Source organism: Musca domestica, unplaced genomic scaffold, assembly GCF_030504385.1.
Source record: "Musca domestica strain aabys unplaced genomic scaffold, Musca_domestica.polishedcontigs.V.1.1 76, whole genome shotgun sequence".
NCBI classification, from domain to species: Eukaryota; Metazoa; Arthropoda; class Insecta; order Diptera; family Muscidae; genus Musca; species Musca domestica.
The window spans coordinates 2,833,286-2,856,651 of record NW_026712396.1 but is presented as its reverse complement, the minus strand read 5'-3'; the positions used below and the strand labels follow the sequence as shown (position 1 = coordinate 2,856,651).

Here is a 23,366-nt window from a genome sequence, read left to right as displayed (position 1 = left end):
AACAGTGTTAAGAAAAAGAAATCATTTTTATTCACTTCGAATCTCGATCATGTTTCCATCTCATGCCTGATTCTAGATTAGATTATTCAAAGTCATTCATAGCCTAATAATGCCATAGCAAAACACAGGGTATTTTTTCAAAAATGTTAAGGTTTTCCTTCACAAGTTCCACATTAAATAAAATAATATTGAGAATCCTTAAATGGGCTATTGTCGAAAAACAGAAATTTTTAACATTAAAACCTATGCCAGAAAATTGTCTATGCAGGTCCACGTCTTCGTATAGCTCACATATGACGGTACATCCCTTTATCCGGTATTTTGATGATCTTAGCAACATTATTCAACGGAATTGTTTCAAATTTCGTATTTGAAGTTCGAAATTATTCTAGATGCTTCAAAATGGTGGAGGGTATTAAAAGTTCTGCCCGAATTTAGCTGCATTTTGACTTGTTTTTCTGTTTTTTTTTTTTTTTGTGTGTTATGAACCCAGCAAGGCTTAATGTTTTCAGAGTGTTTCTGCATTTCAAAACTGTCATAGATTTGATGGTATAAGGCATATGTGTATAGTCACTGGGCCATCAAGTGACATTTTATGCCCTCAGACTCATGGCTACAGGGGGTATATGACACTTTACACGGCCAAAACTTGCCTCATCGAAATAACGGTTTTAGATCAAAGTTCGGAAATGGGCAATAGCGGTCCAGTCCAGTCTCTGAACGAAATCCATTTCGAGTCGATCTAGGCATATCCTTCTGTTCTCTTGTCTGGTGCGCGCGATAACTCTCGAAGAGAGTACGCGATTTCGTCCAATCGTTGTATATCGTGACATTAACAACAAACTTAGATCGAGTTCGGAGATGGTCGCCAAAGGTCAAATTTTTAAAAAAAAAAGTTTCTCTATGGGAAGAAAAAGGATAATCCGATTTTGTTTTTTTTTTCCAGCACTAGCTGTAGTATGAAGATTGTAGATCAGACCACTCCTTATAGTGGCTTCCATGAAAAGGGTCAATGTTTTTAATTATCACAACCTTCACAAAATTCAAAATGAGCATCCGATTCTTATCAAGCTTGACACATCTCAATATTTCTGCCTACACAAAATCTGGTGAGGAGGTGGAATAGATGAGATCACTCATTCTGATACCTCCCCCACAGTAAGAAATTGCAAACTATGCACAGGATTCTTTCCAAACCTAGCACATTTCAATATTTCTACAAACACAAGATCTAATGTGAATATGGAATTTATTGGCCGACTCCTTTTTATATTTCCGCCACTAGACGTCAAAATTTTGACTAACATGCAAAACTAATCATAGATTTGTTTCAATTTTCGTGTATCTCTATATCTTTTAACCATAGTTCCGATGTAAATATGGGATATGTCGGTCCACGTTTTCTGTACCTCCAAAAAATTAAAAAAAAAAAAACATATCTGATATGGAGGTTTATTAGTCCAAAGGATGATATAGTCCAAAGGATGATATAGTCCAAAAGTAGCACGTCGTATTTACATCAGAATTAAGTCAAATGGGAAGGGGACAATGTTGGTCCAGTAATCCCTTATCTCTTCCGAAAGGGCATTATTTTAAATAATCAAAACGCAAGTCCAAAATATATTTTAATAAACTGAAATGTGCTGAGGATGTACATCTGTTGGAAAACCAACTGATATTTGTTAACATGTTCGTACTAACATTAAATGGGACATGGCGGTCCCAACATTTATGGTACGTTTTATTAACTTCAAGTTAAGATGTCAAGAAACATTGATGTAGTGTTTAATATTATTAAGTAAATTTGTTTCCATACAAAAATCTTGAAAGTTAGGAGATATTTTCTAATCCAAATAATAATGAAATCATGCTCTGATTTCTGTAACATTCCATAGCAATTAACTGAAATATATATTTCGCAGTAAAAAGTATAAAAATATTCCTATTTTTTTATTCTACGAAATAATTAAAAAAAAATATAAATTAATCTGTAAGAATTAAAATATAAAAGACATAATTTTTCCTAACTACAAAAAATATTGAAATCTCACTACACATGATTTTTTGATCCAAAAATGCAATTACGTGGTAAATACCGATATGTATGCAATGCAACAAATTGCAAAAGTCCTAATATTTTCTACACCCATTTGATAAGAAAGGTACATATAAGATAATCTGAGTGATAGGTAAGTTTATTTATTAAAAAATAGGTGTTTTATATACCGTGTACATAAAATAAAGTGGCCTCTAATGCTAATATTTTAAACTCGAAACCTATAAAAAAAACTGCTAAACTGCAAAATATACATATTTTCGAAATGGGTTTTATATACAGCTGCATAAAATGCAAAGGACAAAATATCGAGTATGAATGAATGCCAAAAAAAGTACATTTACACTAAGCGAAACTATAATTTATGGTGATATTAATGAATGAAAATAGCAGAAAGTAAAAATATTACAAAGAAATCATATTGATTTATACAATTTACACATTTAATAAACCTTTTTATTTGCTTTTATATTTTAATGAAAAAAAAAAAACAAAAAGAAACTTGACAATTTTATTTTGTATCCAAAATTTATTAATTCCACATTTTGTTTTAAGAAAAATATTTTTTTTCTTGGATTTTATTAAAAACATAATACAATGTATTTTTTAACTATGATTTTGTTGGTTTTACAACAACGAATTCTACAATTTAAGTTTATTAAAAAACTGCCAAAGGATCAGTACAAAAAAAAAAAGATCGAAAGTCCATTTATAACCCATTTATAATTAATTGAAGGATACAAAACAGAAGTTATCAAAAACAAAGTTTTATAAAAACAGTGGTAAGTTGCACGAATAATGAAAGAAAATATACATATATTTACATAAAATATATAAACAAAATTTTATATATATTTTTTTAATATAAAAAAATCAAAAATAAAAAAAAAAAACTATAATTTATGGAGTGGAAGTAAGAATCGAAAAATCCAGAACCAAGAAGAAAATCGAAAAAAAAATATTTTATACATTTTTATTTGCTTTTATGTTTTAATGAAAAAAGCTTTAGAATTTTAATTTGTATCAAAATTTATTAATTTCTCATTTTATCTAAAGAAAATGTGGCATTTTTGTAAAATGTTTTTAAAAACACAATACGATTTATTTTTTTAAACCCTGATTTTATAAATCCCACCTTTGTTGATTTTACACAAACCCCGTCCCAAAAAAGTACAATTTAATTTTTTTTAAGTACAAATGACTCCTTACAAAATATTGAAAAATACCAAAAGTTAAAAAAAAAATCAAAACATTATAAACCCGATTATATAATTAATTGAAGGGTACAAACGAAACATAGGTTATCAAAACAAAGTTGTATACACACAGAGTGGTAAGTTTGCAGCAACAATAATTTACAAGAAAATATATAAAAAACTAAAAAAAAAACAAACAATTATTAATTAAAAAAATAAAAATAAAAACAATATTTTATATTTACCTAAAAATATATAATATAATCATATATACTACTGATCTGATTGTTCTATTTCAGCTAAATTATATAAGAACAAATTACATGATGATAGCTACAGCTGGCTATTACTGCTACTACTACTGTTACAACAACTACTAACACCTATCTGCATTTGGTAATGAATAAAACCAACAAAAAAATGATTTCAATAGGAGGGTGTATTTTTAATAAAATTAACCTTAAAATATTAGAATATCAAAGAATTCAGGTTTAAATATAAACGTTTGTCTTGACGGTTTTATATTATATCAAATATATCTTCTGCCGGAAGGTTTTCTTGCCCTCGAAATGTTTTTTTTATACCCTCCTACTACCTTGAAAATGAGGGTACATTAACGTTGTCATTCCGTTTGTAACATCCCTAAATTTTGGTCGTAGACCCATAAGTATATATATTCATAATCCGCGTAAAATTCTAAGTCTATTTAACGTCTGTCTGTTGAAATCACGAACCGCCCTCATTATTTGACGTAGAGCTTCAAAATTTGGCACAACAATGTGTATAATGTCAAGAATGTTTGGTATTCAAAATCAGATGTATCGGTCCACGTTTTGGCGTAGCCGCCATATAATGATACCTTCAGATATTCGGTATTTTGATGTGCTTTGCCACATTTTTGCACGGATTTGTCTAAAAATTGGTATTTACAAGTCGCAATGGGTTCTAGCTCCAGTGGCGGATCATAGTATATATAGGTCCACGTCTTGGTATAGCCCCTATGTAATGGTACCTCCCAATATTCGGTATTTTGAAGATTTTTTGTCACATTTTTTTCTTAAAATTGGTATTTGTAGGACATAATGGGTTCTAGCTCCGATAACAAAGAATTGTATGTATAGATCCAAGTTTTTGTACAGCCCCCACATGATGGTACCTCCGGATATTCAGTATTTTGATGCTCTTTGTCACATTTTCCCACGGATTTGTCTAAAAATTGGTATTTGTAGTTCACAGTGGGTTCTAGCTCCGGTGGCAGAACATTGAATATTTAGGTCCACGTTTTCCTATAGCGGACATAAAACGATACCCACCGAAATTCGGTATTTTGATAATCCTAATTGTCTATAGAGGTTCCCGTTTTGGTACGGCCCCATACCACGTGGTTTTTCGTAACACGTTTGATTTCAGATACTTTTATATAAAAATGTTTTCTTTACCAAAAAGGTGGAGAGTATTAAAAGTTCGGCCCAGCCGAATTCTCAGGGTATATATCATTTTAAAACGTGTTTCATCGAAATAGCGATTTGAAGCCCTGGGTCTCTTTGGACGAAATCTTTTTTACGACATTCGGAGTCGATCTAGCGGGGTCCATCCATTGGTTTGGCTGCCTGACTGGTGTGAACGGTAACTGTCGCAAGGAGTGTCTGACTTCATCTCAACTTGGTACGTTGTAATATTATTATAAAACTTAGATCGAGTTCGGAGATTGGCAATATCGGTCCACTTCTTATGGTAGCTCCCTCACATAGAACCAACATTTTAAATAATTATAAATTTTTAGAAAGCAAAACAAGCATCAGATTCTTATCAAACTAGACACATCTCAATATTACTACCAACACAAGATTTGCTGTGGGATCGGACCATTCATTCTGGTAGCTCCCATACAACGGATCAACAGTTAAATAATCAATTAAATTTGATTCGATATGTCATATTCTGCTTATCCCCGATCAACTTTATGTCTGATATGAAGTTGGGATAAATCGGACCTTACCCACAAAAATTGTGAAAAATCATAGTAATTTAGAAAAGTAAAAAACGAGCATGCGATTCTTTTCAAATGTGGTACATCTCAATATTTTTAGCAACACAAGATCTGGTGTGAATATGGGATTGATAGGACTAGCCGTTCTGGTACCTTTCCAATAAAGCGTCAACATTTTCCTACATTGACTCCCTTTACCGACATAGGCTGAGGATATACATCTGTCGTCAAAACCGACTGATGCTTTATAAATTGTTGAAGTTTTTGTAATCAACCGAGAATTTTACGCAAAAATATTTAATTTCCCTTTTTATTAAATCCCTTATTGAAATCATTTTAATCAAAAAAATAAAAAAATATATATAATGTGTTTGCAAAATCTGGAGAAACATATCAAATGGAAACATATCCATGAAACAATAAATTAGTAATTTTGATTTTTATATATAATTTAATTATTATGTTTAATTGTCTTTTTTTGTTTTATTTTTTGAAATTAGATTTACAACGTGAAAGTTAAAATAAAAAAATAAACAATAATTTGAAAAGAAATATTAAACACTAAATTGAAATACCTTTACAATTTTTACAAATTAAAAAAATGAAAAACTAAGTTTAATTGCAAATTTACTGCCCAGAAAAAAAATGAAATTTTTAATGAAAATTATTTTTCATACATGAAAAAATAAGAAGAACCATATTCAATAAGTATTAGTGAGGAGGAGACAAAAATAATTTGAAACATTTCGAATCAAGCAGTAAAGGTATCTACATAGTCAAAAAAAGAACACAAATTAAAAAACATACACAAGAAAATATTGCTGCCAAGTTAAAATCTAAAAAAATAAATCCAAAAAATAACTAAAAAACAACCAAATGCCAGAATATTCATATGGCAAATGGACAAATATACAAAAAAGTCAACCCAAATGCAAATGAATGCATAAAAACAAACCTTTTCTTTTTGTTTATAATATTTTACTTAGATTTTTCTCATTTGTTAATCACACTTTCAATAAGTTGATTACATTTTATATTCCTTTTGTCCTTATTTTTTATATGTTGTTATTTTCTAATATTTATTTTGTTTTGGTTGTTATAAACGTTAATATTTATAGTTTGAAAAGAAGAATAGAAAAAAAACTGTGATAATCTCATCAAATAAATACAAATTTTGTTTTATACAGCGAATCGTGTTTTATTTCCTTTAAAGTTATATAACAAATATTTCAAAATTCTGAAGCAATATAATCCAAAAGTTTATATTTTTAGTAACAAATACTTGAGATAGGTAAGTACACTTATCTTATATCTTTATATAAAAATAATGTTGTATATATGACACATATTATTATATTTATATTTGTGTTGCTTGTTATACTCCCTCCCCTCCATCATTAGCTGGAGAGTAACACAACAAAATATCAGCATCAATGTCGAGTCAATTTTACCATTTTTTTAATTTGAACTGTATCTCGAAAAAAAAAAACTTTTGTAAAGGTCTAGCGCCAAATAATATTAGTACCTACCTCCCTAGGGTGAGATAAAAAACTGAACAAAGTCGGACGCCATAATTTTTACATTTTTTAGTATGAAATTTTAGATTAGTTCGAATTGGTCACCTTTGGCACGAATTATGGCCTTCAAATGGCCAATGAAACCGTCACACGCTGCCCGAATATTGCTCTGCGGTACTTTGGCTCATTCCCGGCGAAGCGCTTGCCTGAGGTGATCGACTCTTTGGTATTTTTAGTGCCAACCTTGCTTTCAAAAATACTCCAGACACAATAGTCCAACGGATTGGTATCCGGAGATTTTGGTGGAGGAGGATCCTCATTTTGTAACCATTCTTGGGTGACTCGTGCTGAGTGCTATGGTGCTGAGTCCTGTTGGAATGTCCAAGGTCTGCGGCCAAAATGTTTGCGTGCCCAAGGTTTAAATACAACCTCCAGATTATTTATGCCATAATATTCGGCATTTATTCTAATGCACGGTCGATTAATACGAGCGGAGAGCGAGCATCGGCTGTTATGGCGGCCCACACCATCACCATGGCCGGCGCTTGAGTTCCCATGTCCAACCGAAGGTGCACATAAACACGAGCATTTTGTTTGTTTACAAATTGCTGGACAACGAATGTTTTCTCATCGGAGAAAACCAAATTCGGCAGCTCGCTACTTTTGAGTCTATTTTCTTTCTGTTGCGATGTAAGTTTTTGCACTTTTTGGAATTTCAATGGCTTTACCCCGAGCTAATTTTTCAATATTTGCCGAATGGCGAATGGAATATTGCGATATGTTCAGCACACGGCCGCTGCGACACGGGTTTCGATCAAGTCGCTTCTTTACTTTCGAATAACGTTTTTCTGGAAAATTCTCAACAAAATACTTTTGTACGCTTCTAAACAATATAATGAGCTGTCACTGGAATAATTTTAACAGCTGTCGGAGGAGAGGCTTAGAAATGACAGCAGTCTCAAGTTGGTTGTAGTTTCTTCATCTCACCCTCTATATTTTAAAATCTGAATGAGTAGACAAAAAACATCCTTTTTATACGCTCAGTCATATGGCTAGAGAGGGTGTATATCATTTGATACGGCAAAAACGTGCCTCTTTGAAGTAACGGTTTTAGACCCCAGGTCTCTTTGGACCAAATCCGTTTCAGAACATTTGGAGTAGATCTAACGATGTCCGTCTGTCTGGCTGGTGCGCAGGATAACTCTAGAAGGCAGTATCCGATTTGATCCAAACTTGGTACATCATAATTTTATTGTCAAACTTAGATCGAGTTCGGAGATGGGCAATATCGGTCGACTTCTTCTGATACCTCTCACAAAAAAAAAAAAAACTTCTTTTCTGCATAGAAAGGATAGTACGTTTTTGCTCCAACTTTGTATATTCTAATATTTGCATCAGTGCTAGGTCAGGTACGAAAATGGCCAATATCGGTCGACTCCATTAGATACCTTCCCCACAAAGGGTCAACATTTTGAATAATTATAACTCTTTTAAAATGTGATGTAAGAGTCCGATTGTCTTCAAATTACATACATCACAATATTTTCATTAACCCAATGTCTGGTATGAAGATGGAATATATCGGTTCATTCCTTCGGGTACCTCCCCCGCAAAAGAGTCAAAATTTTCAATATCAATAAAGCTCATAAATCGCGTAAATTACATCCGATTCTATTCAGACTTGATACATCTCAATATTTTTATCAACGCAAGATCAGTTATAAAGATGGTAGAAATCGGACCATTTCTTCTGGTACCTCCCCCACAAAGGGCCGACATTTCAAATAACCAAAACGCTCATAAAATTCGAAATAAGCATCCGATTCTCTTCAAATTTAACACATTTCATTACTTCTACCAACACAAGATCTGCTGTGAAGATGGTGTATATCGGTCCACTCCTTTGGGTACATCCCCCACAAAAGAGTCAACATTTTGAAAAACAAAACGCGAGATCTCTTTTCAAATTTCACAATTCAAACATTTTCGCTAACGCAAAACCTGTTGTGAAGATGATAAATATTTGCCAATCCGTTCTGGTACCTCACCACAAAGGGTTACAATTTCCAACATTTATATCTCGAAACAAATCGGCGATTATATACACCTTGCTATATCTAAATATTTCACTTAGCCGGAAATCTGATATCAATATGTAATTAATATAACTGGACAATATTGGCCATTTGCTTCGGAACCTCTCCCATAAAGATCAACAGTTAGAATAATCATAACTTAAGGCTGGGGGTATACATCTGACTGATACTATTTCACTTGTTAGGAATTCAATTTTTTATTCCGACTTAGAAATAATTAGGTTAGGTTGAAAAGAGGGGCGAAACAATTCGCCGCATGGCCTGTTGGGCATTCACTTAAGCCAGTAAGGCCTGCTGTGTGCTCTAGACTAAAGGGATTTTCGAAAGAAGACGGGCAGTTTACAGTCTGTTATATATGAAATTCAATTGCCTCTATGAAATTTTTTTATATCATTTACCATGATCTGATTAAGTTCCGGTATGGAGTCGTTCGTTAAGAATTGGGATTGGACGCTTGGCATTGGCAGAGAAAATGTTCCAATGTTTCGTCATCTTTCCCGCATGCTCTGCATATGCTGTTATCTGCACATTCTCTTTTGTACAGATGAGCTTGTAGGCCCTGGTACCCTGTAAGAATGCCTTTTACCTCACTGATCTCCTTTTTTCCAAGAAATAAAAGGTTCTTCGTTTTTATCTTATTGGGATCGCCCCATAAGATTTTTGTGGTTTTCCCTACGCCCTCATTGTTCCATAGGAATATGTGGGTGTTTTTTGCCCATGTCTTCAACACTAGACGTGACGACGCATTAAGCGGCACTGGATTGTCTACGTTTATTGTTGCTAATTCCCTGCTTGTTTTGGCGAGAGATTTTGTTATCTCGTTACCTCTAACTCCCTTATGACCTGGTACCTATATAATGCGTACTATGCCATGTTTAATAAAAAGTCCCAGTCCCGCTCTCTCCCCTAGCACTGAGCCTTCTGTATAACAACAGCTTCCAGTCGGCATTTGTGGTAGAAATCCGTCGATCCACGAGTCTTTGGTGGGGATTAATGTTTCACATGAGGCAGCTACAAAAGTTTCAGATATCCGGTCTGATACAAAATTTTCTATTGATTCTCCAATTGCTATTGACTTTTTGTGGTATTTTGATATTACATTTTTTTAGCCATAGCTGTCCACCAGAATACCGATGCGTATGTGAGAACAGGTCTAATTACGCTTTTGAATAGCTAGCGTGTCATATTTGGATTGAAACCCTATTTAGAGCCTATAGCCCTTTTACACGTTGCCCAAATATTTACATTTTGTTTTCAGTTTTGAGAGGAACACATTTTATTGTTGTTGTTGCCGTGCCGAAATCATCGAGAGGAATACATTTGCTTATAGAAATATATGATTGATATTAATTCAAAAACGCTTTTATTTTGAGAGTAATTTTTTCCAAACAAAAAAGTTAGACATGGTGCTACACTTTTACATTCTATTATTAAGTTTTAAGTTTGGGTACGTGTGTGTTTTTGTTGTAAAACAAATGTATGTAGTATATATATCGCTCTGCCCCAGGTATATAACAATAATCTTGTTGTTATTGTAGTTTTTATTCAAGCTATACAATTATGTGTTTAGTTAATATGTCATTTGTTGAAAGCCACTGCAGGTGACAAGCGTTGTTTTATGTTTGGCGCCATTTTCATGGTGTGTTATGACCAATTTTCGCAGTTAAGAAGGGAAATAAATATGAAAAGGTTACTTTTTACACTCTTCTGCCATGAACTGTTTTTGTTGTATGAATGTTTCTTTGTGTGAATATTGTTACTCTCACATAAAAGGAAATGGAGTCAATTGATAAACATGGAGAAGAATGAGTATGCCTCACTCTCTTCACATCCTCTTTTATAACGAAACTTTCTGTGTGTGATCCATGCATTATAACATTTTAGTAGTTGGCAACACCAGTCGCCCACAGTGGCTTTCCACATTATGATTGTGTGCAAAGTATTTTTAATTAAGAAAATTTTTATTCAATTATTTTGTTTTTTTGTAGTTGTTTATATACATACATGCTTTAGGAGATAAATCGACCTTAAATATAGTAGTGGCTACAGTTTTATTCAATTTTGTTACAAGAGAAACGGTGTTGTATGCGTTTTTTTGTGGGTTGTAATATTACAAAGAGATCAACTTAGGTTTTTTTATTAATAATTGTTTCCAGTTGTTTTTTTTTTGGAGTTGTTATAATAAACTTACATTACTAAAGACATTGTTTTAATTTTCAGTGTACATTTAGTTTAAAAATACTAGATAGGTTAAGAAAATCGGAGTTTTATTTGTTGTATGTGTAGTTTGCATATGGTCCAGGTGTAAAGCCAAATCTTATAGAAAGGGATTTAAAAGGCCATTCTCATTCATTCATCGTCCATTCGCAGAGAGAGTGGGAGGTAAGATGGAGGAGGGTTGGATGCATTGATTGGCCTGTTCGTGAGAGTAATTTAACGTCTCTTGCCGAAACGCAAGAAAACGTGATCGACATCGGTACGCTTGCCCAGGTTGTTGGTGTAATCTTCAGAGTTGGTGACCAAAGCTAGGAGGGGGGAAGAAAAAGAAGATGTTAGTTTTTTTTGAGATTCCATAGAGATTTAACGTTGAATAACTTACTGGCAGCCTCATTGTTGATGTAGGTTTTCAGAGCGGTTGTCAATTGATCGGAATTTTCCAAAGCCATGCACACCTTACGAATGTGTGGTGGCATACCCTCAATGATACCGGGCTGGCACAAGGGAGCCACTGTTGAGGCATAGCAGCTCACCAAAACGCTGGAGAAGACAAGGCTGCAGACAATGATGGCAACAATTTGGTTCGACATTTTGCTGCAATGAGAAAGAGAGCGAGAGAGAGAGAAAAAGGGTTAGTATATAGAGAAAACGATGGGTGACTTTTTAGCTATTATCTGATTGGCAACACTGGCTTACAGTTGTACATGTTGCGTGTTTTGTTTCACTGTCGAACATCTTCAGTTTGGTCTATAATTTAAGCATGAAACGAAAAAAGCCTGCAAATCATCAAAACGTGCTTTGTTAAGAAAGTTCATCGCGAACTTCCTCAAATGTGTGGACCAAGCTCAATATTGGTCCAATTGATACGTTAATAAGTAAAATTGTCGAATTTCGAGTGAAGGTCGGCCTGAAGCATTGTAAAGGCTACCAATGCATTCAGAGAAAATCACGGTTTGGTGCGGTTTATGAGTTGGTGACATTATTGGATCGTACGTCTTCAAAGATGCTTCGAACCGTAAGTAGCTATAATTGGTGCGCGCTACCGTGAGATGATATCCATTTTTTGCCCAAAATGCAATGACTTGCCTAAAAGTAACTTATTGAGGTATGAGTTCGGTGATCATTTTATATCAGGATTGGGACCATTCAATTGGCAGCCTAGATTGTTCGGAATTCTATTCCCATGGAAAGAATTTTTCTCGAGATATCATAGCCCCAATCTTGAATAATTGAAGATAAATAATTTGCAGTTGGCAACGCGAACATTCTAATTGAATTGTTGATATGGAAGTGAAAGTCAGCCAGAAACATTGCAAAAGCTGTGTTGCAGTTTTAGGCTGGATGCGTAGCGTAACTCTAATTGATGAGCGCTACCGTGAGATGATATCCAATTTTTTGTTGCCCAAAGTGCATGAGCTTCACTCGTATTACATGGTTTAGATAAGACAGTTTCACATGCCACACAGCACAATTGACAATGGATTTATTGAGATGGAGTTCGGTGAACATTTTATTTCAGTTTCAGGACCGTTCTGTTTGCCCCCTTTATCGTGTGGAATTCTATTCCCACAGAAAGCATTTTTCTCGAGAGGTATTACGTTTAATCTTGCATAATTGAGGAGAAATTATTTGTAAAGATGGTAACGCGAATAGGCATTTTTCGTAGCTAGTGTATCCTATTTGTTGTACAAATTGGTGCAAATTTGAAATGCTGTTGTTTTTATAAGAATTAGGCAGCTTAGACCAAATGTTAGGATTTGAATATATGTGTCGATCGTTGATAAGTCTAAGGAGCAACATAGATGTTTGAAAATGCGATAATTTTCAGCAATGTTTCTTGGTGGTATATATTAATAATTATTTGAAATATGGTATAAATTAACGTTTTTCATTTTTTTTTTATCTTGAACTAATATTGAGTGCCTAGAAGAGGCATACGCACTAAAAATGAGAAAAGTAGTCGATTTATGAATAACCGTGCGGATTTCTAACCCACGGATAGCATTTCTGTCGAAAGAGAAATAATAAAGGAGAAATCATTTGCGAAGATGGCAACGCGAATGGGTCTTTTTCGTATCTGTTTAGACCAATTAATTTTTAATATAAAGTTTCGAATTTATTATTATATATTATTCCAATCGGGCTGACTACTCGATATTCTCTCAGGCCAATATTGAGTGCCTACAAGAGGCATACACACTAAAAGTGAGCAAATTAGTCAAATTATGAATATCCGTGCGAAATTCTGACCCACGGAAAGCATTTCTCTCAAGAGATCATTGCTCATGTCATAAATAATTGAGGATGGGTCTTTTTCGTATCTAGTGTATCCTATTTGTTGTGCAAATTTAAGTGTTTGTTTTTATAAAATTCGAGGAAATACAATAAACAAATTTATAATATTAGATTTCGAAAATAGGTGTTGGATGTTTATAAGTCTGTGATGTAACGTAGAAATTTGAAAACACTATTTTGAATGACGAATTTCTTGGTCTTTGGACGATTTTTTAAATTATATTATTAAGCAAATTACATATAGACAATTTAAAATAAGGTATAAATCCAATTTAGAATAAAGAAGGTAGTCATGCAATTTTATGTCCACATTTTTTTCAAAATTATTCATTTGTCAACATCTCATTGCCAAAATTTATACTTGTAAATCCAGTAAACATACACAAATCAGAGATGGCAACCTATTTTCTATGCAGTGACATTTAACAAGGGAAATTACATAAAATGCAGAGATGGATTTGTTTATTGAAATGACTTTAACTTCTTAATTTTAGCGTGTATAAATCATTTTTTTTAATAATTAATGTCATGGATAGTCAAGAAGAAATAATTTGCGAATATGGCAACGTGAATGGGACTTTTTTGTTCCTAGTCTAACCTATTAATTGTGCAAGTTTGAAGTGCTTTGATTTTTATAAAAATTAAGCGATTCGATTAATCGAGGATTATATATACAAACCCTATTCCGAAAAACCAATTTCTTTAATGTTTGTTGTCTATTTTTTATTATTAATAAAATGCAAAAATATTAAATTGCCTTTGTTTTTTTAGAAACCAAACATTTACACAATTATTGAATACAATTTAATATGAAAATTTTAAAGCAAAACTTCTCTCAATTCCTATTGTTATTCAACATAAATATGACCTGCAAATAGAATTTATAATTTATCTCCGTTTCATCATCAACACAACTTTCAACTTTGTGTTTCTATGTCCGGCGCGAAAGGATTCAATTGCATTGGGGTATTACATTGCAATGCTGTTGGCATACAAATTGCTTTATGGCAACATTCAATCCGTTCAGGTTAGACAATAAAATGCATCAACTATTTTTCATTCTTCTTTTTTTTTTGCATCTACTGTTCCCCAAAGGGAATTGAAACAAATGAAAACTAAGCGTGAAATACGTGCGGATACATTGGCGGAGGTCAAAGTGAAATGGAAGTCAATTTGCAGGTCTTGATTTAAAAATATCAATTTTTTTAAATCAGTCAGAAATACTTATTCTTAGAGAGAAGGAGGTGCATTTCTGGAATTATTTATGGTATTGAAAAAAAAAAAAATTTTTGGGGTAGGGAAGAATTTTTCCCTTATTCTCGATACGTCTCTGCTCTCTTTTCAATTTCAATGTTTTTCATAAAAGTTCAAAGAACATGGCAAATAAATGGCATATCACAATGAAAGGGACTGTTTTCTGCAAAAAATAAATACATTTTAAAAAATAAAGAAATATATTATTTTTTTTAAATCTTTAAACATTTTGCAGATGTCAAAATTATTGAATGTGGTGGCGTATGATAGATATCGTCATTATACGTCACCCTGAAATCCGAACACATACACTAGGGCGTACGATGATGTACAGCACGTATACGACCCCAGAGAAAGCAAATTTAATTTGTTATGAAAGTACAAAATGTTTACACTTTTTTTAAAATGTTATGGAATGTAAGCACAAAATATCGGAAATAGCATCAAATTTTAGAATAAGTTTCAATTTGTTCGAATTGATCACCTTTGGCACGAATTATGGCCTTCAAACGGGCAATGAAACCGTCACACGCTGCCCGAATGTTGCTCTGGTGTTTTTTAGTGCCAACGGATTGGTATCCGGAGATTTTGGTGGCCATTGTGCACTGGAAATGAAACAAGGAACCCCATTTTATAACCTGCTGAGTGCGATGGTGCTGAGTCCTGTTGGAATGCTCAAGGTCTGCGGCCAAAATGTTGGCGTGCCCAAGGCTTTAATACACCCTCCAGAATATTTTCGCGATAATGTTCGGCATTTATTCTGATGCCACGGTCGATTACTACGAGCGGAGAGCGACCATCGGCTGTTATGGCGGCTCACACCATCACCAAGGCCGGCGCTTGAGTTCTGGTGGCCAACCGAAGGTGCACATATTCAGCTGACCTCTTTGGCAAGTAAACACGATCATTTTGTTTGTTTACAAACTGCTCTGGACAACGAATGTTTGCTCATCGGAGAAAACAAAATTCGGCAGTTCACCACTTTCGGCCAAGCGAAGCAACTTTTTAGCTCTTTTGAATCTGAGTCTATTTTTTTCCGTTGCGGTGTAAGTTCGTGCACTTTTTGGAATTTCAATGGCTTTACCCCGAGCTCATTTTTCAATAGTTGCCGAATGGAATATTGCGATATGTTCAGCTCACGAGTCATTTCGGCCACTGCGACGCGGTCGCTTCTTTGCGATCAAGTCGCTACTTTACTTTTCGAACCATTTCTGCTGATGTTGCTGTTTTCTTCCGTCCATTTCCTGGACGTCGGGCTACGCTATCAGTACCAGTATCACGTTAACGAGTGATGGTACGAGACACAAAAGATTTATTCACATTTAAATGTTGGGGTGCTCTAACGATAGCCACTTGTGGTTTTCCAGATAAATATAAAGAAATCACATCCGAATAACTTTTTCTCTGGAAAATTCTCACCAAAATGCTTTTGTACGCTTGTAAATAATATAATGAGCTGTCACTGGAATAATTTTAACAGCTGTCGGACGAGTGGCTTAGAAATGACAGCAGTCTGAAGTTGGTTGCAGTTATTTCATCTCACTCTGTATATGACCTAATTTCTGAGATATCTCCAATTGTATTAAAAAATCTACGGGTTTAGAATTTTTTTTAAATATTCATTTATAGAGGCCGTTAAATGCTCTTCGAATGATTTTGGAAAAGCAGAAGCTTATACTACAATTGACATGTCATGGGGTCCCCTAAATATCTACTGAAATCCAGAGATATACCACAACATATTAAGCGATTCAAATATTAAAATCTTTAACCTTCATTTTTGGATCAATTCTACTTTTTTACTCGTCACATTTTAAGGTATTTAATTGATATATTAATAAATAATTAATATTAATATATAGTTCATGAGCCATACAAAAAAATATGAGCAGCCTTATATTCTCAAATGTCTTTCCCTTTCACATACCTCAGGCCATTTAATTCATACCTGTGTCGAATGTGTTTCTAAGGCTAAAGAATATTTTTTTCCTATTTCATTTATTACAATATGTTCCTAATGAATATATCTTTATTTACTAAATGCAGATTAACACATAAGACACACTTAAGCTTCCCTCCTCTCCCCCTCGCCAAAATAATTCATTTTTCCATTCATGCAATAACTCACAATCAGTCATGGAATGTCTGCTGCTGCGCTGCACATTGTCACACTTTATTTTCTTTTTTTGTTTTTCAAAGCAGGTGAGCAAGATTATGGCCCGGAGAGAGAGAGGAGAGCATTAAATGCTATTGCCCGTAAGGGGTCTAAAGTGTTGATGCTGCATTGCAACATATTGTCAACATTCAATCTCTATTATGTTGTGAATGTACGAATATTAGGAAGGCAAAGCAAATGCTGTTGATGATGATGACAATGACGATGTCGTCGACGATGAGGACTTAAAGGATATTAGCATTGATTGACGGAAAGTAACAAGCCGAAGAGACAGAGTACGGCCATAACGGTGTCAGTGTGTGACAGATTTGTTGTCAGTGGAACAAAATGGAATGTGTGTGTGTCTCTGTCTCTCTTTGTGTGTGTGTGCGTGACAATGCCCATCAACTTGATAAGACCACATTATGCTCTGTTCTCATCCTCTATCAGGCCATCAACATCAAATCACAATCAATCCACAAGGCAACTAAACGCATCATCCGACCTGTTGATGATATTAAATTCCATTGCTGTTGTTGTTTAGCAACAGGTTATGCGCGTGTGATAGAGAGGTGTGAGAATTAGCAAATGAAAACATATTGAATGCATTAATACCAATTTAAACTTTGCCAACGGAAATTTAAACAAATCACCTTCCGTTTTTTTTTTTGGAACTCAATGTTGATTCAAAATTTTGAATATCATGTCTAGCTTCAGTGGAGGGGCAAACAAATTTTGGTATTTGATTTTCTAATGACCATCTCTCTAAGTACATCCACTTTAATGTCATTAGAGGTTGTTTTGTCATGCATTCACGTCATTGGGTATTTGGATTCGAGAGGTGGGCAAATATGACAACAGGTGTTTGTTTGCTTGCCGGAATGTTAGAATGCAGTTCCCTTCAATATCCAAAACGTGCTGTGGTTAATGCATGGAAGCTTAATTTCATGAATGATGTCTGACTTACAGACGGGCAGGCAGTCAGGCGGACAATAGCTTTATGTTGTTTTGGAAAATGCCAAATGTTATAAAGACTATTTTTGGAATTATTTGGACTATGCCAAACACGATTTTCTAATTTCTAATTGGGTGCACAATTTTTCCTTTTTTTATTTTCTTTAAATTCTGTTATCATTTTTTTTTTAAAAAAAGTCGAAAATTTTAAAATTTGGTCAATTTTTTAATAAAAATATTCAGGAATATCCGCACGGAATTTTACTCCCATGAAAAGTCTTTTTTAGGAAATAATTCCATAAATAATAAAAATATGACGAAAAATACTTTGGGAAGATGGCAACGCGAATGAGTCTCTTTCGTACCTTGTGTATCCTATTTGTTGTACAAATTGGTATAAATTTGAAATGCTTTTGTTTTCTATAAAAACTGAGCAACCAATTAATATTCAAAATTAGGATTCAAATATATGTGTTGAATGTTTATAATTCTAAGGAGCAACATAAAAAATTTAAATTACAATCCTAAATGACCAAACTCACCAATGTTGGTCGTTTTCTTATAGTACGTTTATATATATGAGGGTTAACCCACTGGGTTTGGATTTAAATTGTCATATCCATTATTTTTACTTCAAATAAATCCTCTCAAAGTAGGTTAACCCTACAAAAAGTTCTAACGTAAACATGGCATTAAATAAATTATTTGCCGGAATGTTAGAAACTGCAGTGTTTTTCCTAAGCTTATGAATGTTGCACCTCTCTCGGTTTTCACAACGTGCCGTGGTTACTACATGGAGACTTAATTTTATGAATGATGACTGACTTACAGGCGGGCAGTCAGGCGGACATTAAGTTTATGTTTTGGAAAATGTCAAATGTTATGAATACTAATATCTGGAATTGTTTGGACTATGTCAAACACGATTTTCTAATTGGGTGCATAATTTTTCCTTTTTTATTTTCTTTAAATTCTGGTATCAAAATTTAAAAAAAGGTCAACATTTTAAAATTTGTTTAATTTTTAATAAAAACATTCATGAATATCCGCACGGAATTCTATTCCCATGAAAAGTCTTTTTTTCAGGAAATAATTCCATAAATAATAAAAAGATGACGAAAAATACTTTGGGTAGGTGGCAACGCGAATATGTCTCTTTCGCACCTCGTGTATCCTATTTGTTGTACAAATTGGTATAAATTTGAAATGCTTTTATTTTCTACTTACTTACTTACAACTTATTAATGTTCAAAATTAGGATTCAAATATATGTGTTGAATGGTTATAATTCTGTAGAGCAACATATAATTTTAAATTACAATCCTGAATGTCCAACTACAACCAATGTTGATCGCTTTCTTAAATAAATTATTTGCCAGAATGTTAGGAACTGCAGTGTATTTCCCAAGCTTATGAATGTTGCACCTCTCTCAGTTTTCACAACGTGTTGTGGTTAATGTATGGAAGCTTCATGAATGATGACTGACTTACAGACGGGCAGGTAGTCAGGTGGACAATAGCTTTATGTTTTGGAAAATGTCAAATGTTATGAAGACTGATTTCTGGATTTTTTTGGAGTATGTCAAACATGATTTTCTCATTTTAAATTGAGGGCATAATTTTTCCTTTTTTATCCGCACGGAATTCTATTCCCATGAAAAGTATTTTTTTCGAGAAATAATTCCTCAAATAATGAAAAGATTAGGAAAAATACTTTGGGAAGATGGCAACGCGAATGTGTCTTTTTTGTATCTTGTGAACCCTTTTTTTTTGTACAAATTTGAATAGTTTTTTATATGAATTAAGCAACGAACTAATATCCAACATAAGGATTGGAATATATGTCTTGGATGTTGATAAGTTTGTGAAGCAACAAGGAAGTTTAAATGGCAATCCTGAATGTTCAATTTTACCAAAGTTTCTTGGTCGTTTTTTTTTTTAATTATTAGACTTAATCGCACAAATAATTAAAAACACTGTACAGGTGGCGCGAAAGTACTCTTCCTATCAGAAAATGCTATACATTTTATGATTGGTCTCTAATGTCGTAATTACAGACAAATGCCTGAGATATGGACAAATTTAAATAACATGGCCAAATTTTAAGTTTTAGCCATTTTTTTCGCTATTAAGTTCTAGAGTTCATAAATATCAAAGTAGTTGTTAAGTTTTATGAATGTGTATAATTTTGAAAGCGGAACATCTGGCCTATATTTGTGGCAAATATTGTTGACTTAACTTCACAAATGTCAGAGATATCGCCCAATGTATTAAAAGATAAATTTCTTAGTTTGTTATTAATTTTTCCGCACTCAAAGTTTAGATAAAATTACTTTGTAAGACTTTGTTGAATTTTAATGAATCCATATGAATTTTGAAGAACCATTTATGTTCCTTCATTGCTGTAAGATAAGTGGCCTTAAGTGAGCGAATGCCAGAGATATGGCCCAATTAACATTTAAGTCCAATTATTTAATTTTTCGAAATTTTTATGATAGACATTTTCTGGAGGACATAACTTTCAAAATAGATGTTGTAATTTTATGAAATTACTTAATCCTTAAAGAAGAACAAGTGCCCTAAACTTCTTGCAAGTTATATTTATATAACGGAACAAACACCAGAGATATCATCCTATATATCTAAAATACCAATATTTTTAGTTGGTAATATTGTTTCAGTTCTTATGTGTAAAAGCGATATTTCATAAAAGCGTTTTTATATTTTGTTGTTTCCAATTAAGTATTAGAAAAGGAGTTTCGGTATTTTAATCGCTGTGGTTTTCATTGATTTAAGTAATCAAACACCAAATATATCGCCCAATAAATATAAATTGCAAAATGTTCTTTAGATAACCTAACTCTTATGGTAATATTTGTATTTTAGTGAAGAAACATTTTATGGCTAGAGAAGTGTTTGGGATTTAGTTCCCATAGGTAATATTGTATCATAAGAAATAATTTTTGAAGATGGCAACGCGAATGGGCATTTTTCATACCTTGTCTAACCTATTTGTTGTGCAGATTGGTGCAAATTTAAAGTGTTTTTTATGAAAAAAAAAACTTAGCAAAGTTAATCATTTCATTTTCGATATTAGGATTTGATTGAATGTGTCAGATGTGCATGAGTCAGGGAGCAACATAGATGTTTGAAAATACAATTCTGAATTGCCAATTTTATCAATTATCCTTGCTCGTTTTTTTAAATGAATTAAACAAGTTAAATAGTAACATTCGGTTTTGCCGACAGATTTATACCCCCTGCCATAAGTTATGATTATTCAAACTGTTGACTCTATATGGAGGGGAGGTTCCGAAACAGTTAGCCCATATTGACCAATTCGTATCTGACCTAAAACTGATAAATATATTACCACGTGCCAGATTTGGACTATATCGACTAATTCCTATACTTTATATGGGATATTTTAATAACTAATTGAATATAGGTTCTAAAATATTGTTTTTCAAAATTAAGAAACCCTCAAACTTCTGTATTTAAAATTTCCTCACGAAATTGTTATTTATGATTGAACTGATTACTTAAGTATGTACTAAGGACTTTCGCTGTTAATATTCCACGAAATGAAACATTTGGAATTAATGTCCTCTGGTCTATTTTAAGCTTTTGATTTAGAGCCTTGTCATATATTGAGCCAAATATAATACGGATTGGAAACTCAAAATGTATTCTTATGTCGGAATCTTGAATTTAAGAACATTTATTTTAATTTGAAGGAAGATTGTTTTTTGATCAATGGAAGGAAGAAGGTGTTTGAAGTTGTATCTATTAATTATTTTTTTATTTTTATTTTTCATTGGGAGCTACTTCCTCATTTTTGAAATTTTTAATACTTTTTTATAACTTATTGCCCTTTTGTCGAAATCTAAAATTTTTATTTTGAAATAAGACTGGGTTTTTATCAATGGAAGGGAAATCAAGGCACTGGATGCTCTTTATTCGCCTCTCTATCCTTTAAATTAATTTTTTTTACAACAAAATTTTCACCAGGAGCTACTTTCTCATTTTTTGAAACTTTAAATACTTCTTTTCTAACAAATTTATTGCTCGATATTGTCATTCCTAGCTCTTTCAAAATTTCGTAAAAATTTCACTTTTTCTCTTTTCTTTTCGAACACACATTAATTTTTTTAAAATTGGTAGCACTTTTATCGTTGTATTATTGTTAATAACTTATACTTACATAAGTTGTTGTTTTTTGTTTGTTTTAAATTTGAAAAATTCAAAAATCGTTGATTAATTTCCGTGGAAATTTGTTCGCTTTTAGATCCGTTTGATGTACACTGGCAAGTGTTTGAAACTGTTGTGATGCTGTTCGACAGGATTCCTTCCGCTTTTATTCATTTACGAATCCTTGGAAATCCTTAGAAATGCAACATTCCCATTGGCTGGCAGGACATCGTAAAAACATCGTTTCTAATTGAAACGACAAGAAACGATTCCTTCTACCGTACTGAGAGAGTAACAGTTAGAGAGAAAGTGGGTGGGGGAGTGAGGGAGTGTGGTTGAATAGTCAAGACAAACAAACACTTGTTGCTGCTGCTTTTGGTTTTGGGCAAAGAGAAGAGAAGAGAAAAAGAAGGCGTTGACTTAATGCCACCCAATCACCAAGGATGATAACAGATAACAACGATAAAAATTTGAAGAGTTCTGTAGTTGTGAAGTGAGAAATGTGTGTGTGTGTATGAGTGTGTGGGAGTATTGTACAGCCAAGTGATGACGTCGTAACAATGTGAAATATTTACTTGGGGTATTAGTTTCAATGAGTTTTACGTGTGAAACACGTGTATTCTCCTGGGCAGTGAGCACGGATGGAGAGGGTGGGTGGGTGGTGAAGATGAACTTTCTCCTGATGAGCTCCTCACATAATATAACATCTCATCTTGTCCCTGCAAACATTAATAGCATTTCAATTTCATTTTTTGTCTTTACTTCATTGTTTCACCAATTGTTTGTTTAAACTATTAAACATTTAACTATGACGAGGGGATGAGGTGTAAACCTTGTATGGCAGACCACCAACTATCTTTTTCAGTGGTAGTTAAAAAAAGTATAAAAAACGACAATAAAAATTACAATTGAATAGTTGTAAACTTGTTATTATTAATAAAGTTTTGTTAAACTTTATATCTTTATTGTTGTTTTTTGTTTTTATTGTTGTTAACAACCATATGCAGCTGTTTTACGTTTAGTTTATACCTTTTAATGTGTGGTTTATGCAGAGGCTATTATGTGGTTGGCCGCATCTTTCCCTAATTGAATTTATGATCTCCATGTCATGTTTGTTGTTAATGTTCATCTTAGGGCTAATCCAATTTGTTGACTTAATGTAATTGTTGTAATGGATGTCTAATCACAAGATGGACATAATATTTCCCATACATGTGTGTAGGTATATTAAATCAAATAACTTTAAGGACTACCCCAAATATATGTAAATACATACATAAGAGGTTATTTTTATACTACCTTCTTTTACAGGAAATTGCTAATACAGGTCCACATCTAATATAGTCCCCATATAACAGCAACTCCCAATATTCGATATATGAAGGATTTTAGCTAATTTTTTTAAACAGAATCATCATCAATTTGGTATTTGGAGTTCGTAAAAG

At 33.2% G+C, this 23,366-nt stretch overlaps 1 protein-coding gene across 1 annotated transcript; it reads right to left on the bottom strand.

The window, feature by feature from the left end:
* Positions 1–10,195: 10,195 nt before the first annotated feature.
* Positions 10,196–22,081, bottom strand: LOC131806430 (dromyosuppressin-like). Its single transcript, XM_059130499.1, has 3 exons — positions 21,935–22,081; positions 11,455–11,666; positions 10,196–11,380 (listed from the first exon to the last, which is right to left on the bottom strand). Exons 2-3 carry the CDS (start codon positions 11,660–11,662, stop codon positions 11,289–11,291), a joined length of 300 nt encoding a protein of 99 aa, XP_058986482.1. The 5' UTR covers positions 11,663–11,666; positions 21,935–22,081; the 3' UTR covers positions 10,196–11,288.
* Between the last annotated feature and the right edge of the window lie 1,285 nt (positions 22,082–23,366).